Source organism: Balaenoptera borealis (genome assembly GCF_965194805.1).
Source record: "Balaenoptera borealis genome assembly, chromosome: 1".
Taxonomy (NCBI): Eukaryota; Metazoa; Chordata; class Mammalia; order Artiodactyla; family Balaenopteridae; genus Balaenoptera; species Balaenoptera borealis.
In genome coordinates, this window is record NC_138860.1 from 135866357 (window position 1) to 135878517 (window position 12161).

Below are 12161 nucleotides of genomic sequence, written 5' to 3' on the forward strand. Positions count from 1 at the left end.
TCTCTTTCTTGAGGATACAGGAAAAAGATGGACAATCCTTAGAAGATTCTCCATGCCCAGCCTTGTTTTGGTAGCTGCAATGAAAGACTCTACTGAACCATCCAGTAGAGTCCAAGTCCCGAAACCAGGGTGATATATTTCATAGCATGTGCTCTAAGTGCCTGTAAACATGTGGGACTTGCAGGGAGCCGCTCACAGCCTCACTTGAGGACTACTACTTACTGCCTCCTGCCTCTGAGTGCAAGGCCTGCAGAAGTATGCTCATCCACAGCAGCGGTCTGGCAGAGTGAAAATAAAACCTCTCTCTTGTTTTTCTGACTCAGGCTCAGGGCAGTGCCCTTTGCTGCATCCTGCCCTCATTATGCTGCCTGACTCTGTGCAGCGGACATAACCTGAATATTTCTGTGATGAATCTCTCTGTCTCAGTGTCTGACGGAAAGTGTGTCATGGAAAGGAGTGATACGATTAGAGAGCTAAGCCTCGTGGACAACATGATTATTTTCAACATAAAAGCAGAATCTCAGTTACCCAGAATGCGCCCATAAAACTGGACTTTTTAGAGGGAAACATAGTTCTAATATATATTACTGGTGATAAATGCTACTAAATTTTACTTTTTTTTTTTTTTAGTTTTCTGAGACTAATAAAATTCAACCCTATTGAATAGTTTTTTTCCAGGCATGATTGGATCTTAAAAATATTTTTTTCCTTGAAAACTAATCAGGAATGCGTTGGAGATCATTGTCTGTTGCCAGAAAAAGAGTCTAAGGTCGTATCTTCATCCATTCCTGCTTCAGGAGTTCTCACAAAGAGCACTGAGCCTGGCTAACATTAGCTGAGCTTTGGGGGGTAGGGGGCGGGAGCAGGGGTGCCTTTGAATCAGGATTTAATGGTGGGCCCTTGGCTCTTACCAATTTTAAGTCTTTCTGCATCTTCTGCTGACTGCAGGCCGCAGGGGCTGTTTTACTCATTACCCTGTTGCAAGGAAAGGAGTGCTCTTGAAGAGCTTACGTTCCCTTTTATCAGACAAGAACCGTGTGCCGCAGCTGCCCGAGTCAACAGCACTGTGGCAAAAGCTCAAGGATTGCCATCATCTCATCCACAAGCCCTGGTAATTTTCTCTTCTGTGGTTCTCCATGGCCCAATTTTTTTACCGTCAGTCATTCTATAAAGATTTATCAGCTACCCTCTGCCTGTCAAATATTGCCATAAAGTAATATCCTATTGGGCCTGTAGTTCTTGGAAACTGTGTTACTGTTTTTCTTTGTCTTCTCAACTTTCTTAACTGTCTGTTGACCAGTAAGAATGTAAGCCATTGCAATGGATATGGTCCCTAGTTAACAAAGATATATGAAAATATGTTTACTGCTCTGGATAGGTAAGTAGATTCATTTCTTTAAGGATGATTTTCAGTATTAAATTTGAAAGGTATTTGGTTAATTCTCAGTTAACAATAACAAGCACAAAAATTAAATTCAGACCCTCTTTTGCCTGATTACTGTTTTCAGTAAGCGTTCAGTGAGTGATTCCCTTCAGCATGACAGCTAGTGATCACTAGGCCCTAAGCTAGTCTTTGTGCTTTGCAAATATAATTGAGCATGAATTATTGCAAATGATATAGGACCCCCAGACAAGCCCCCAAGATATCCAGGGAGGGTCCTGAAAGCTCAAAAGGTCTAGGTTAGCTTCCAGGGAGTTAGATCACATTTAACTTTGCACTGGTTCTAATATAAAAACCTAGGGCATACAAACTCTGAGTAGGCGACCATCCGTCTTGGTTTATATGGCACTGAGGGGATTCCTGGGACGTGAGACTTTCAGTGTTAAAACTGGAACGTCCTGGCCATACCAAGATGAGTTGGTTTCTCTAGTCAGAAGAAGAGTCAGTTAACAGGAAGGAATATCAATAAATACTGTCTTCTAAAACCAGCAACTTATCTGTAGAATGGGGACGATTCTCTCTTCCTCATGGGGTTGTGGTAAGGCCTACTCACTACTCCTGTCTGTGGGGTTGGGTAGCTGGCTATGTGTTTTTCCTTGGAATTGGGAACCAGCATCACCTCTGACGGGCAGTCTCTCTCCTTGCCCTCCTCCAGAGGCCTGTTGCCTAAGAAGGCCTTGGCTGTTCCCTGGGGATGGGTCAGTGCCAGCTGTTTCTGATGTGAGGATGCTAGAGATCCCGGGTTCTTTCTGTTGTCTTTATGCTTCTCACTGTGGTTACCCGCTTTGGGTTTTACCTGCTACTGCCTCTTATGTAATAAGGCTTCTCGCTGATTTGAAACTCTTTACTCATTTTTTTTTTTTTAATATATGAAGTCCTTAAGTATTTCAGTTTACCACATCACTTGGCATGTACAGTTGAGTTGAGAAATGCTCAAAGATTTTTCAGATTTTTTTCTGATTTTTTTAAAAAAGTATTGAAATATAGTTGATTTACAGTGTTTCAAATGTACAGCAAAGTGATTCAGTTATACATATATATATATATATTTATTCTTTTCTTACATTCTCTTTCATTATAGGTTTTTACATGACACTGAGTATAGTTCCCTGTGCTATACAGAAGGTCCTTGTTGGTTATCTACTTTATATATACTAATGTGTATATTTTAATACAATTCGAAAAGATACATGCACCCCAGTGTTCACTGAAACTCTTTACTTTTAAAATCGCAGCCCTGAGCACACACAGGTACTTGCTTCCTCTCCAGCATTTGTACAAGCTGTTCCATCTGCCTTGCTCATGCCTCCCTCCTTTCATCTTTTGGCTAACCCTGGTCACTCTTCACACTTTAGCTTTGATGCCACTTCCCCCTGGAAGCCTTCCATGATCATCCCAGACTGGTATTGGTGCCTCTCCTCTGTGCTCTCAGTGCTCCTTGTACTTAGCATGATAGATTATGTGCCTCTGGAGCTGTAATTGCCTGATCAGTTGTCCGTATGACTCACTGTAGGCTCCTTGCAGAGAGGGACTGTGTTTTGTTCTCTGTTAAACCCCCAGAACCTTCCACATTGCCAGGCACATAAAAGGTATAGAGAGGCTTATAAGGATCAGGATAGTGCAAGAGCCGCCAAGGAGCAGACCATCTTTATGTACAATTGGCTTTGGCTTTGCAGTGGCCCTGACTATCCTTGCAGTCCTCCTTGGGAGACATAAGCCACTCTAGATCTTTCTCAAAAGAGCTACAGCCTCTTCATCCAGGGACCACCATCTAGTTTAGTTAGGTCTTTGTTTGCCCTGTAAGACACTGAGCACGTTATGAAAATACACATGCAGTAAACCACCCAGCTGTCAAGCATTGCATAAATATCAGTGGGGAGACATAGGACCCAAGAATATATGTAGGGTGAGGGCATTCAATTTTATGTTTATTTGTATATACATGGCATAAAGATATTTCTACTCTCTCAAGTTTTAATAAAATGTGAAATCTTCCCCTCAGTTCTGAAGATCTGATGATTTGCAGGCTATACTGTATTAAATTGTGAATTTTGGATGTTTCATTTCATAATGTGATCCAGATTATTTTTCTTTCTCCCTAGTGGACATTAATCGTTTCCTGTGAACTTTCCTGATATTAGGAAACAGATGTTCCATATTTTTATCTGAGTTTTTTCCAGATGCTGAACCAGGACTTGTGTGTGTGTGTGTGTGTGTGTGTGTGTGTGTGTACGTGTACACAGTGAATTTTTGAGGAATGAGTTATATCAGAATTTGCAAGTAAAACCATAACAGATATATCTGCAGAATTGTACAGATTTGTCCAAGGCTGGAAATGCTTTTGGACATTCTGTTTAATGTAGTTTAGTATTGTTTAGCTAATGCAGACTGCTGGCTTAAGACTGCATTAGAACTGTCCCATGATAGTGTGCTTGCCAAAATAAGGAGTGGTGTAGCAAAAAGCACACAGTTCATGCAACCTATGATTTTTAACCAAACTGTAATTGCTTTTACCATTGTCTCTTAGCTATATAAAATTCTTCCCCCATCTCCCCATAAAACACTGACTGAGTGCCACCTGTGTGCTGAGCAGGGTGCTAGGCTCTCTGGGAGATACAAACACAAATAATATACGGACCCTTGGGACCTTATCATCCAATAGAAGAGCTGAAACACATTCTGAAGCATCTGTAATGACAGGTAGAAGGTGGTAAAGGTCGTAGAAATTCAAGGAGAAGAGTGGTTTCTTGGAGCCAAAGAGGAAGGGAATATTTGGGGGAAGAAGTGGTACTTGAGCTAGGTTAAAACAATAGTAATAAAGCAACACTTGCTTTAGGTCTAAGTTATTGAACTTATTGTAACTACGTAAGAACTGCGTAAGGGTGGTCCGTTATGTAAGCCATGGTTTTGGTGGATTTGCTAAAACCATACTAACATTTCTTGAGTGCTTCCAGTGCAGCAGGCACAGGGCCCTGATGCTCCGTATAAAGGAGTTTTAATCAGAAACAATGTGGAATTGGTGCTTTGTATAATCATCCATTTTGCACAAAATGCATCTCTTCATTTTACCTTGTGACCTTCCTTTCACGAGGAGGCCTTGGGTTCAGAGAGCAAAGGACTGAGGCCAGTCTTGGCCAACTCCAGGATTCGGGGACCCTCTGCAAGTCACCTGGCCTGTCTGGGTCTCACTTTTCTCCGCTGTAAGGTGGGGATTGTCATCGTCCCGAGCTCACTCACAGGGTAGCTGGGAAAATCAAAGTGGGTGTAAATGGGCAGTGAAAAGCGTCAAAAGCCAAACATTTTGCCATGAAGCCATGTCATAGCTCAGGAGGTTTATACAAAATATGGCTGTTGCTTATTATTAAAACACTGTATAAATGAAAAGATGGTTATCTTAAAATTGCCAGATACCAGTAATATATTTGTAGCAAATACATATACTAACTCTTGATTATCATGCACTATAAAGAACTCATGGAAATTCAAACGAAAAATATCAAGACCCTACTACACGAATAAGCAAAGAATATAGACTTATTGTTTCTCAAGGTAACAAACCATTAATAAACAGGAAAAAAATGTCCATCCTCACTAATAATCTTAGAAATAAAAATTAAAGCAGCATTAGGAATACCATTTTATGTATAAAGTGTCAAGGTCTCAGAAATTCTCAATTATTTTGTAGGTGGTATTATCATACATTAATTAAAAAGCCCCTTTAAAAGCAAAACCTACTAATTCTACTGTTAGGAATTTAGGGAAGCTAGGGAAATAAGTTAAAGGGATGAAAAAAGCTGAAGCATGAAGGTTTCCAATGTAATCTTACTTATAGTAATAAAAACTGGCAATAATTTAAATATCCAGCATTAGGGGAGAGATTTAGGTCCCTTAAACAGTCATTATGAATGTGTGTAGAAACACACAAAAAATATTTGAAATTGAAAGTGAAATGGAAAAAGAAAATAACAGCGTCATATATGGGTTTTTTTTCCTGATGGCTCTATCCTAGCGTCCTCCCTTTTTTTAATCCTTAGAGCAACAATGTGCAAAAGTCATATTAGTCCTACCTTACATGTTAGAAAATTAGCTGAGGAGCCAGCATCAAACCTAGATCTGTCCAACTCCAAAGCCTTTGCTACCAATAGCATATAAACTATGGCCATAGTCATATAACACATATGTCTATCGAGGGTAACAGAAAAAAATAAATAGTAGCACTAGTATGGTGGGAATATGGGTCATTCCAAAGAATGCTATCCTTTTAAAACTGCCATTGGGGGAAACAAACCAACAAAAAACTACCATTGCCCTTTCAATAGAAAAGGAGGAAAAAAAATATGTGGAGTGTAATATTTCACAATTAATTGTTCACTCTGACTTCTTTATATTCTCTTAAAGTTTGGCAGACTAGGAATACATGTGTATTTTTAAAGATTTCTCACTGGCATTGACATTATGAGGATACTTTCTCCCCAACTTATCCACAAATTAGTTGAGGACATATACCACCAGCTCCTCAATTAAAAACAAACTTTAAGTCACTAGAAGCTCTCTGAAGATTAAGAGCAGTGACCAGGTAGAAGAGTTTCTCCCAGTGAACAGCCCAGACCAGCCCTTTTGGCCAGGACATAGTCTTAAGGTGGGGAAAATGGTGTGGCACCATTTGGCTAAAATAGGCCAGCTCACCTGTTCCAGGTGTGCCCTTCCCAGGGACAGAAACCTTGCACAATAAAGGAAAATGTCACCATTTTGGTGACTGTTTACTGTCTTTTACCTTTGGGGATCAACACTTGATTCCTGATGCTTTAAGCCATATGGCATTACTTTACCAAGTCAGTAGCCCTGCCAACGTGTCAAAACACACGACTTTCTGTGGTGGACTCAAGGCACAGGGCATATTTCTTTTGCTTTGTCTCGCCTTTATGGAACATGTACCTTTTATGCCTACTGTAGGGTCCTTTATATGTATCAAAGGCCCTTTTATATCTGTTTTGCCATTTGAGATAACATCATGTCAGTATTTGCAAGTGAAAACATCATAGACCTGACCAGAGAACAGTGGCGCCATCTGGAGAGCTGGAAACATTCTCCAACGTACTTCTCAATATAATCCATTCCAGATCGCTCCCAATTTTGTAGGTGGGGAAATTGAGGCACTTAGAAGTTTAGTGATTTTGCTGGAAATCACTGGCAGTGAAGACAGCTGGAAGCCAGGCTTATAAATCTAGTGTTCACTCTCCTCCAGTGCCTGTATTATGTTATTTTCTAGAGAATTAAAATGAGACTAGAAACAAATATGTTCAGACAGATCATAATCCAATCGCCATTCAAAGCTAAAGGTCTCCGAGGACTATCATTTTGTATTTTATAATTGCAATAAGCTTTATAATAATGATAGGAGTCTAGCAGGTTATCATGTTCATTCTAGACAAGTCTGCCCAAGAGAGCTTTTTATGGTGATTGAAACAGTCTACACCTGTGCTGTTCAGGACAGTAGCTGCTTCTGTGTCCACCTGACCACTTGGATGTGGCTCATACACTGGGGAAATGAGTTTGTAACTGTATATATTTAAATTTAAATCCCCACGTGTGCTAACGGCTATAGTATTGGACAACACAGTTCTAGACTTCTCAGTATTTTTTTGCCGTCTCCACTTGGATGTCTCCAAGTGAACAAGGTCAAATCAGAATTCTTGATTTTCTTTCCTCTCTCAACCCGTTTCTCCCTCAAGGAAGCCATCATTGACCCAGTTGCTTGAACCAAAACCTATGTGTCACCTCAGCCCCTTCCTCTTCCTCATTGGCCACATCCACTTCATCAGCAGGTCCTAGTTGTTTTACCTCCAGAACCTGTCCTGAATCCATCCGTTTCTCTCCATCTCTACTGCTACCATCCTAGGCAAAGGTACCATTATATCTCACCTGCACAATTGAGTAGCCTCAGAATTGGCCACCACTGATCCATTCACTCACTGTTGCCTCTTCGAAACTCCTCCATTCAGCTGCCAAAGAGACATTGTTAAGCTCTCCAGTGGGTTGCATCACTCCCTGCTTGTATGAAAGAATTTGTAGAACTTACCACTGTTGGAAGTTCTCTTATTTTCTTCTTTGTATACTTGCTTATTTTCTGTTTCCTATTAAATGTAAGGCCCCCTATGTCAGGAACCTTATTTACCTCATTCACTGCTGTATCTCCAGCACCTGCAACTGTGCCTGGCCCTTAACTTGCACTCAGTAAACCTCTCAAGAATAATTAAATTACTGTTCATTGTGGAAGGAGATGAAATAGCAAGATCAAAACTGCAGATTTATAATTTGGTTGTTAATATCTGAGAGGATGCTGACGTCCGTATCCATGGGAAGTGTGTGGTTTCTTTTATATTCTGGGTGCAAGTAGGAAGGGTGGGTATTATGGCTAGTTGTATTTATCTCTGAGTGGGTGGGCTGGGCACAGTCCTGATGCAATCTCTGACATGAGCCGGAAGGAGGTCTCTTTTTCTTTAGAAGTCTATGTATGTCCCAGATCGTGGAGCTTTTTTCTTTCCTATTGTTAGAGAAAGAGGAGAGTATCCTCCTACAAGGACTTCTATATCCATCCAGGGGAAGTGTAGGTAGTGACGGAAGGAAGCATCTTATGGAACTCTGGGCTAGAAAGTGGTACAACCACATCTGAACAGCAAAAGGAGATTTTCAACATGAGGCTGTTGTTTTTTGAAAAAAAAAAAAAAAAAAGATGTTTGGAACATACTCATAGCCAGTTATTGGGAACCAAGAAAACTTTAGGAAATAGCATTTTCTGTCTTTTTTTCCTTGAATATTGCATTTTTTTTAAAGGAAAGTGTCTTTTCTGGTATTTCTTTATAGTGGCCAGCCAAGGCATGTTATTACTTAAATCCATGTGCAATGTAAAATGAAACTGATGAACTTGTTGGGGGTGTGATCAAGTCAGCCGTGCTCTGCATTGCTTCTGTTCCCTCTGGTGTTAAACAGACCTGGGAAATGACCATTCCCTCAGCACAGGCTGAATTTAAAAGATGAAGCTAAAGCTTGCTTTGTTCAAGTGCATATCTGGAGACTCTTTCTCCTGGTGTGTTTTTTTTTTTTTTTAAACATTCAAGGAATCTTAACCAATTGCATTTTTTTTTCTTTTTCTTCTTCTTTTTTTTTTTTTTTTAAGTTTTTATTTATTGATTGCTTGATTGCTTGATTGCTATGTTGGGTCTTCGTTTCTGCGCTAGGGCCCTCTCCAGTTGCGGCAAGCGGGGGCCACTCTTCATCGCGGTGCGCGGGCCTCTCACCATCGCGGCCCCTCCCGTTGCGGAGCACAGGCTCCAGACGCGCAGGCTCAGCAGTTGTGGCTCACGGGTCTAGTTGCTCCGCGGCGTGTGGGATCTTCCCAGACCAGGGCGTGAACCCATGTCCCCTGCATTGGCAGGCGGATTCTCAACCACTGCGCCACCAGGGAAGCCCCTGGTGTGTTTTTATTAGGCCCAAGTTTGTACCCCTGGCCCCTGTCCTTCCAGTGCTGTGCCAGTGTTTTCATGTGTGTGCCTTTATGGAGCATCTGCTGTATACCAAACACATTGCAAGGTCCTGGAAAGACAAAGATGAGTTAGACACAGTCTCAACCTCCAGAGATTCTGCAAACAAGTGGACAGAGAGACCAGTAAATGAAAAACTGCAACACAGGAGCCACTTGGATTAACAGAGGGAAGTACAGGAGCAATGAGAGTAGAAGGCAGTGGAACACAGAGGGAGTCAGGCCCGGTATAGCGTTAAAGAGTCCAGGCTCTGGCACAGAAAACGAACTTATGGTTGCCAAAGAGAAAGTGGGGGGAGGTATAAATTTGGAGTTTGAGATTAACAGATACATACCACTATATATAAATTAAACAACAAGGACGTACTGTATAACACAGACAACTATCTTCAATATCTTGTAATAACCTATAATGGAAAAGAATCTGAGAAGAATATATGTGTATTCTTTATATATACAGTATAGAAAACTGAATCACTTTGCTATACACCTGAAACTAACACAACACTGTAAATCAAATGTACGTCAACTTAAAAAAAAAAAAAAAGAGAGTGAGTGCAGGCTCTGGAACCAGGCTGTCTGGGTTTACAGTCTGGCTCTGCCATTTATAAGCTGTGTGACCCTAGGCTACTGACTTGACCTCTGTGCCTCAGTTTGCTCACCTGCTAAATGGGGTAATAACCCATTTCATAAGGTTACTGAGACAATTAAAGGAGCACGTAAAGCGCTTGAAATGCTCCATAAAAATCAGCTTTTATTATTATCAGTAGTAGTGGTACATAATTATCAGTTGAGTTGAGTGAATACTACTTTACTACTGTTACTGCAGAGAAGTTGCCCCTAAGCCAGCCGAGGGAGTTCACACAGGCTCCCCAGAAGTGTTGATTTTTTAATTGAGACTTGAAGGCAGGCAGATACTGTAGGGAGAAGACGTGCTTGACAAAAAGAACACAATCTGCAAAGGTACAGAGAAGTGAGAGTGGCAGGGGGGAGCATTTAGGGACCTGTAAATAGGTTTGTGTGGGTAAAGGGCAAGATGCCCACAGGAGAGTGCCTGAGGGGCAGGCACGAGGTCACTGGGGCTTTGGAGACTGGGCTAAGGAGCTTGGACTTAATCCTACCACCTAGAGGAAGCCACTGAAGGATTTTCAGCAGGTTCAGGGGTCGCCTTGGGTGACTGGGAGGCAGCACCCCCAGTGGCCTCAGCCCACGGCCTGTTGATTCTAAATGATGTACCTCACCAGCCTCCTTCCCTATCATTTGGGCAGGAAATTCATGTGTGTGGATTTGATTTTGCTCATTGGGTATGATTTCTTTGGGGGGGGGCACAGATTAATAAAGTGAAAGGATGTGTTTATGTAATTCCTTTCTACTCCCTACCCCTACTAAGACAGATACAGAGATGTCTAGCTTACAGACTCATTTGAGAATCAGATGAAAGTGATAGACTCTTCCCTCAGAAAAATCACAAAGACACGATTTTCCAAAGACCCCACCTTAACCTCTCCCTGCACCCCCATCTTGGTCATCCAGACAGGCCCCCTAGACACAGTACAGTCTTTTTGACCCCAGCCTTGCCTGTGGTTTTTGTGTTCCCACCCCAAATTATTTTAAATTTAATTTGCTAGTACATCCCATCAGTCCTGCATCTGCCATCAGTGCTATTATCTGACCGTGTATGATGGGAGCAACCTTGGATCGCTTGACGGTTATAATTAAAACTGAAAGTAATTATCTTATTTTGACCCGTTCAAATGTAATTGAGACTATAGTGGCTAAGGGCATGGGCTCTGGAGACCAGCTACGTAGATTAGAATCCCAGCTCTGTCACTATCTTATAACCTTGAGTAATTACTTAACTTCTCTGTGCCTCAGTTTCCTCATTACAAAATGGGAATGATAATATACGTACCTCGTGAAGTTATTGTGAGGGTTCATTAGGGTAACATGGGAGCTTGCCGAGAACACATAGCAAGTACTATATAGCATTCGCTATTATTATGTTACTATTTCTACTAAATGACATCATGGAATGGGGTAATTAATGATGAATTCCTAAGAGCAGGAAAATAGATAAACAAAATCTCCATGTGCATTTCACTCACTTTGGAGCCTTGCCAGTAGCTGAAGGCCAAGGATAGATGCCCTAGGCCCGTGCTGTCCGATACGGGAGCCACTAGCTGCTGTGGCTGTTGACTACTTGGACTGCTGCTAGCCCGAGTTGAAATGTACTGGGTCTTGAAGATTTAGTATGACAAAAAAAAAAAAAAAAAAATGCAAAATGTCTCATTAATCATTTTTTATATTGGTTGCATGTTGAAATGATAATATTCTGAGTAAATTCAGTTAAATAAATATTAAAATTGTCATCTGTTTCTTTTTGCTTTTTTAATGTGGCCACTAGAAAATTTAAAGTTATATATGTGGCTTGTGTTATATTTCTGTTGAACAGCAGCGCTTTAGGCTCACCATTATCAATAAAATAAAAAGGTGTGGTTATCTGTGATCAGGTGATCGCTATTGGAAAGCCTGGTACACTCCTCCTATTGCCCTTCAAGTTATACCGGACCATCCGTTTTTCAGTCGGTTCCATAAAGGGAGTCATGGCTTGGTGCTAGCAGAAGGGAGTGGAGGGACCAAAGCAGGAGCAACAACCCGGGAGGCTCCCGCTGACTTGGAGGGGTTTGGACGAAAACACTACCATTTATAGTTATACTGGCCTCAGACTTTGAACACTCCCTGAAGGAGATGAGAGAATGCTCTCTGTTCAGGAAGTTGAAATATGTAGGCAAAAAACTCTCCCTATTCCATCAGGAGCCAGAAAAAGCTTTGCTAATCTTTAACGAAAAGAATAAATACTCAATGTGATGGCAGTCACTGGGATCGAAGGCACACCCTTTCCAAATGTGATTTACTTACGGAATGCTTGTTTCATTCTATTTCAGATTCATTCCATCACCTAAAACCTGGTAACGGTGGGCCACACAGAGTCTCACGGGTAAGTGATCTTTCATTTTTAAAACAAAGTGACCGTTTGACATTACTTTTGAAATGATATTCACACTTCTAAGTTAGATGCATCCCTACTAGTACCATGATTAGATGTCTATTTATTTACATTTTTTTTTCCTCTGAAATGATTTACGATGTGTCCATGCCTTAAAAAAACAGATCAATCCA

The 12161-nt window shown here is 41.2% G+C and overlaps 1 protein-coding gene across 4 annotated transcripts in view; it reads left to right on the forward strand.

Annotated features, from left to right (window-relative positions):
* GNG12 (G protein subunit gamma 12) overlaps positions 1 to 12161 on the forward strand; it is a 122386-nt gene that overhangs the window by 37996 nt on the left and 72229 nt on the right. For all 4 annotated transcript variants that reach the window (XM_082359959.1, XM_082359958.1, XM_082359957.1 and 1 more), the window contains exon 2: positions 11927 to 11979. Coding sequence is in view for 2 of the 4 variants with exons in the window: in XM_082359957.1 (XP_082216083.1) it covers positions 11927 to 11979 (53 nt within the window). In the remaining 2 variants the exon portion in view is untranslated. The remainder of the gene's footprint in view (positions 1 to 11926; positions 11980 to 12161) is intronic.